This window comes from Oncorhynchus keta, unplaced genomic scaffold (genome assembly GCF_023373465.1).
Source record: "Oncorhynchus keta strain PuntledgeMale-10-30-2019 unplaced genomic scaffold, Oket_V2 Un_contig_18876_pilon_pilon, whole genome shotgun sequence".
Classification (NCBI taxonomy): Eukaryota; Metazoa; Chordata; class Actinopteri; order Salmoniformes; family Salmonidae; genus Oncorhynchus; species Oncorhynchus keta.
This window is the reverse complement of record NW_026281156.1, coordinates 7501-13265: the sequence shown is the minus strand read 5'-3', so window position 1 is coordinate 13265 and position 5765 is coordinate 7501. Positions and strand designations below refer to the sequence as shown.

The 5765-nt window shown below is 43.3% G+C and overlaps 1 protein-coding gene across 1 annotated transcript in view; it reads left to right on the top strand.

Moving 5' to 3' along the window:
• Window positions 1–1404: 1404 nt before the first annotated feature.
• Window positions 1405–5765, top strand: part of LOC127920295 (caskin-1-like) — a gene marked incomplete at its 5' end in the record, with an annotated part of 9379 nt that continues 5018 nt past the window's right edge. The window contains 3 exons of the mRNA XM_052504223.1: window positions 1405–1476; window positions 2231–2338; window positions 2783–2884. Coding sequence (XP_052360183.1) covers window positions 1405–1476; window positions 2231–2338; window positions 2783–2884 — 282 coding nt within the window. The remainder of the gene's footprint in view (window positions 1477–2230; window positions 2339–2782; window positions 2885–5765) is intronic.

The window sequence follows — 5765 nt, the reverse complement described above, 5'->3', positions numbered from 1 at the left end:
AGGACACCGTGGTTAACACCCCTACTCTAACAATAAGAGAGACAGGACACCGTGGTTAACACCCCTACTCTAACAATAAGAGAGTCAGGACACCGTGGAGAGTTAAACACCCCTACTCTAACAATAAGAGAGTCAGGACACCGTGGTTAACACCCCTACTCTAACAATAAGAGAGTCAGGACACCGTGGTTAACACCCCTACTCTAACAATAAGAGAGTCAGGACACCGTGGTTAACACCCCTACTCTAACAATAAGAGAGTCAGGACACCGTGGTTAACACCCCTACTCTAACAATAAGAGAGACAGGACACCGTGGTTAACACCCCTACTCTAACAATAAGAGAGTCAGGACACCGTGGTTAACACCCCTACTCTAACAATAAGAGAGACAGGACACCGTGGTTAACACCCCTACTCTAACAATAAGAGAGACAGGACACCGTGGTTAACACCCCTACTCTAACAATAAGAGAGTCAGGACACCGTGGTTAACACCCCTACTCTAACAATAAGAGAGTCAGGACACCGTGGTTAACACCCCTACTCTAACAATAAGAGAGTCAGGACACCGTGGTTAACACCCCTACTCTAACAATAAGAGAGTCAGGACACCGTGGTTAACACCCCTACTCTAACAATAAGAGAGTCAGGACACCGTGGTTAACACCCCCTACTCTAACAATAAGAGAGACAGGAAGAGCCATGGGATCTTTAGGACACCCGTTTGACGTCCCATCAGAAAGATGTAGTTAGATGCAATGACTGTAAAAAGAATGGACAAAGTCAACAATCATGTGACCCCATTCATTCCTATGGGAAGAGTCAATAACGTATTTGAAGAACAGGGTTTTTCACTTCCTGAACTGGAGTCTCATGGATACAGAACATGTGCAGTTAGTCCTCATTCAGTAAGTGACCCCTCTCATTGAGTAACTCAAGTTGAAGGCCGACCAGCAAGCTGCCATTAGCAACTACAATTACCCTTACAACTTATTCTGTGTACAATTTCTTAATAACCGGTTCAAGGACATACTTCTGGTGTATTAGAAGCAATATTTGGTACCGTGATCATTTTTTAAAAATGAAGATTGCCATTTTTCCGTTCACTATATTTGGGGATAGTGTTTTCTACTAACAAGGCCTGCAATACTGCGGTCGGGCTTGAACATCCGTGGCTTCAACGAGAGGGGGCAGTTGTTCTCCCCCTGGTTAGATGGCATCTCTACTGCCCCCTGGGGGTACAGGATGTCAGTCTAACCCTAACGACCAATCGCTGAGCTGAGCTGTGTCACCTGACCTCACAGAGACATACAGAGCCTCTGGACTCCCTCCTCCCTCCCTCACCCTGTTCTAGAACTCTGGTATCTATGTTCTAGAGCTCTGAGAATATTCTGTGTTCTAGAACGATGAGAGTGTTCGGCTGAAGAGCTCTGAGAATGCTGATAGTTCTAGTCTTCAGTGTGTGTTCTACAATGTAGAGCTGAGTGTGTGTTCTACAGTGTTCTAGAGCTGAGTGTGTGTTCTACAGTGTAGAGCTGAGTGTGTGTTCTACAGTGTAGAGCTGAGTGTGTGTTCTACAGTGTAGAGCTGAGTGTGTGTTCTACAGTGTAGAGCTGAGTGTGTGTTCTACAGTGTAGAGCTGAGTGTGTGTTCTACAGTGTTCTAGAGCTGAGTGTGTGTTCTACAGTGTAGAGCTGAGTGTGTGTTCTAGAGCTGAGTATGTGTTCTATAGTGTTCTAGAGCTGAGTGTGTGTTCTACAGTGTAGAGCTGAGTGTGTGTTCTACAGTGTAGAGCTGAGTGTGTGTTCTAGAGCTGAGTATGTGTTCTACAGTGTTCTAGAGCTGAGTGTGTGTTCTAGAGTGTTCTAGAGCTAAATGTGTGTTCTATAGTTGAGTGTGTGTTCTACAGTGTAGAGTTGAGTGTGTGTTCTACAGTGTTCTAGAGCTGAGTGTGTGTTCTAGAGCTGAGTGTGTATTCTACAGTGTTCTAGAGCAGAGTGTGTGTTCTACAGTGTAGAGCTGTGTGTGTTCTACAGTGTTCTAGAGCTGAGTGTGTGTTCTGCAGTGTTCTAGAGCTGAGTGTGTGTTCTACAGTGTTCTAGACCTGAGTGTGTGTTCTACAGTGTTCTAGAGCTGAGTGTGTGTTCTTCAGTGTAGAGCTGAGTGTGTGTTCTACAGTGTAGAGCTGAGTGTGTGTTCTAGAACAATGAGAGTGTTCTGTGTTCTAGAGTGAGGCAGTAGTGACCTGGTTGACTGAGTGTCAGCTGCAGTTCTACACCACTCACCTCCTCAGCGCTGGCTATGACCTAGACACCATAGGCCACATGACCCCCGAGGTAAGATGACCTCTGACCCCTACACCACGTGTCATCCCAACCTCTACCCCGGCATCCCGTATGTCCTATCTGTGGGGGCGTGGCCTCCTCCTGACCCCTGACCTGGTGATGTCATCATGACCCTCCTGTCTCTGTGACCTCTGACCCACTCTGAGTTGTCTGCCAATCACGCATCACTATTATTTACCGCTTCATTTGCATAAAGCTAATGTTTATTCATGTACATCAGTGAGGTGTGTGAGAGGGATGAGCGTGTGTTAACTGTGTGTGTGTGTGTCTGTTTTTGTGTGTGTGTGTGTGTGCGTGTGTGTGTGTCTGTTTTTGTGTGTGTGTGTGTGTGTGCGTGCGTGTGTGTGTGTTTTTTGTGTGTGTGTGTGTGTGTCTGTTTTTGTGTGTGTGTGTGTGTGTGTCTGTTTTTGTGTGAGTGTGTGTCTGTTTGTGCAGGACCTGACAGCAATCGGTGTAACTAAACCAGGCCATCGTAAGAAGATGACATCAGAGATCAGCAAACTGCCGTCTGGTGACTGGCTGCCTGACCACAAACCAGTAAGAACACATTCCGAGCCTTTGTCTTGAGACGCAATACGTCTGAATGGGCCATACCAATATTAATGAGGATACTCTGGGCCATACCAATATTAATGAGGATACTCTGGGCCATACCAATATTAATGAGGATACTCTGGGCCATACTGATATTAATGAGGATACTCTGGGCCATACCAATATTAATGAGGATACTCTGGGCCATACCAATATTAATGAGGATACTCTGGGCCATACCAATATTAATGAGGATACTCTGGGCCATACCAATATTAATGAGGATACTCTGGGCCATACCAATATTAATGAGGATACTCTGGGCCATACCAATATTAATGAGGATACTCTGGGCCATACCAATATTAATGAGGATACTCTGGGCCATACTGATATTAATGAGGATACTCTGGGCCATACCAATATTAATGAGGATACTCTGGGCCATACCAATATTAATGAGGATACTCTGGGCCATACCAATATTAATGAGGATACTCTGGGCCATACCAATATTAATGAGGATACTCTGGGCCATACCAATATTAATGAGGATACTCTGGGCCATACTGATATTAATGAGGATACTCTGGGCCATACCAATATTAATGAGGATACTCTGGGCCATACCAATATTAATGACGATACTCTGGGCCGTACCAATATTAATGAGGATACTCTGGGCCATACCAATATTAATGAGGATACTCCATGGGCCATACCAATATTAATGAGGGTACTCTGGGCCGTACCAATATTAATGAGGATACTCTGGGCGTACCAATATTAATGAGGATACTCTGGGCCATACCAATATTAATGAGGATACTCTGGGCCATACCAATATTAATGAGGATACTCTGGGCCATACCAATATTAATGAGGATACTCTGGGCCATACCAATATTAATGAGGATACTCTGGGCCATACTGATATTAATGAGGATACTCTGGGCCATACCAATATTAATGAGGATACTCTGGGCCATACCAATATTAATGAGGATACTCTGGGCCATACCAATATTAATGAGGATACTCTGGGCCATACCAATATTAATGAGGATACTCTGGGCCATACCAATATTAATGAGGATACTCTGGGCCATACCAATATTAATGAGGATACTCTGGGCCATACCAATATTAATGAGGATACTCTGGGCCATACTGATATTAATGAGGATACTCTGGGCCATACCAATATTAATGAGGATACTCTGGGCCATACCAATATTAATGAGGATACTCTGGGCCATACCAATATTAATGAGGATACTCTGGGCCATACCAATATTAATGAGGATACTCTGGGCCATACCAATATTAATGAGGATACTCTGGGCCATACTGATATTAATGAGGATACTCTGGGCCATACCAATATTAATGAGGATACTCTGGGCCATACCAATATTAATGACGATACTCTGGGCCGTACCAATATTAATGAGGATACTCTGGGCCATACCAATATTAATGAGGATACTCCATGGGCCATACCAATATTAATGAGGGTACTCTGGGCCGTACCAATATTAATGAGGATACTCTGGGCCGTACCAATATTAATGAGGATACTCTGGGCCATACCAATATTAATGAGGATACTCTGGGTCATACCAATATTAATGAGGATACTCTGGGCCATACCAATATTAATGAGGATACTCTGGGCCATACTGATATTAATGAGGATACTCTGGGTCATACCAATATTAATGAGGATACTCTGGGCCATACCAATATTAATGAGGATACTCTGGGCCATACCAATATTAATGAGGATACTCTGGGCCGTACCAATATTAATGAGGATACTCTGGGCCATACCAATATTAATGAGGATACTCTGGGCCGTACCAATATTGCGGAGGATACTCTGGGCCATACCAATATTAATGAGGATACTCTGGGCCGTACCAATATTAATGAAGATACTCTGGGCCATACCAATATTAATGAGGATACTCTGGGCCATACCAATATTAATGAGGATACTCTGGGCCGTACCAATATTAATGAGGATACTCTGGGCCATACCAATATTAATGAGGATACTCTGGGCCGTACCAATATTAATGAGGATACTCTGGGCCATACCAATATTAATGAGGATACTCTGGGCCATACTGATATTAATGATGCCAATATTAATGAGGATACTCTGGGCCATACCAATATTAATGAGGATACTCTGGGCCATACCAATATTAATGAGGATACTCTGGGCCATACCAATATTAATGAGGATACTCTGGGCCATACCAATATTAATGAGGATACTCTGGGCCATACCAATATTAATGAGGATACTCTGGGCCATACCAATATTAATGAGGATACTCTGGGCCATACCAATATTAATGAGGATACTCTGGGCCGTACCAATATTAATGAGGATACTCTGGGCCATACCAATATTAATGAGGATACTCTGGGCCATACTGATATTAATGAGGATACTCTGGGCCATACCAATATTAATGAGGATACTCTGGGCCATACCAATATTAATGAGGATACTCTGGGCCATACCAATATTAATGAGGATACTCTGGGCCATACCAATATTAATGAGGATACTCTGGGCCATACCAATATTAATGAGGATACTCTGGGACATACTGATATTAATAAGGATACTCTGGGCCATACCAATATTAATGAGGATACTCTGGGCCATACCAATATTAATGAGGATACTCTGGGCCATACCAATATTAATGAGGATACTCTGGGCCATACTGATATTAATGAGGATATTCTGGGCCATACCAATATTAATGAGGATACTCTGGGCCATACCAATATTAATGAGGATATTCTGAGCCAAACTGATGTTAATGAGGATACTCTGGGCCATACCAATATTAATGAGGAT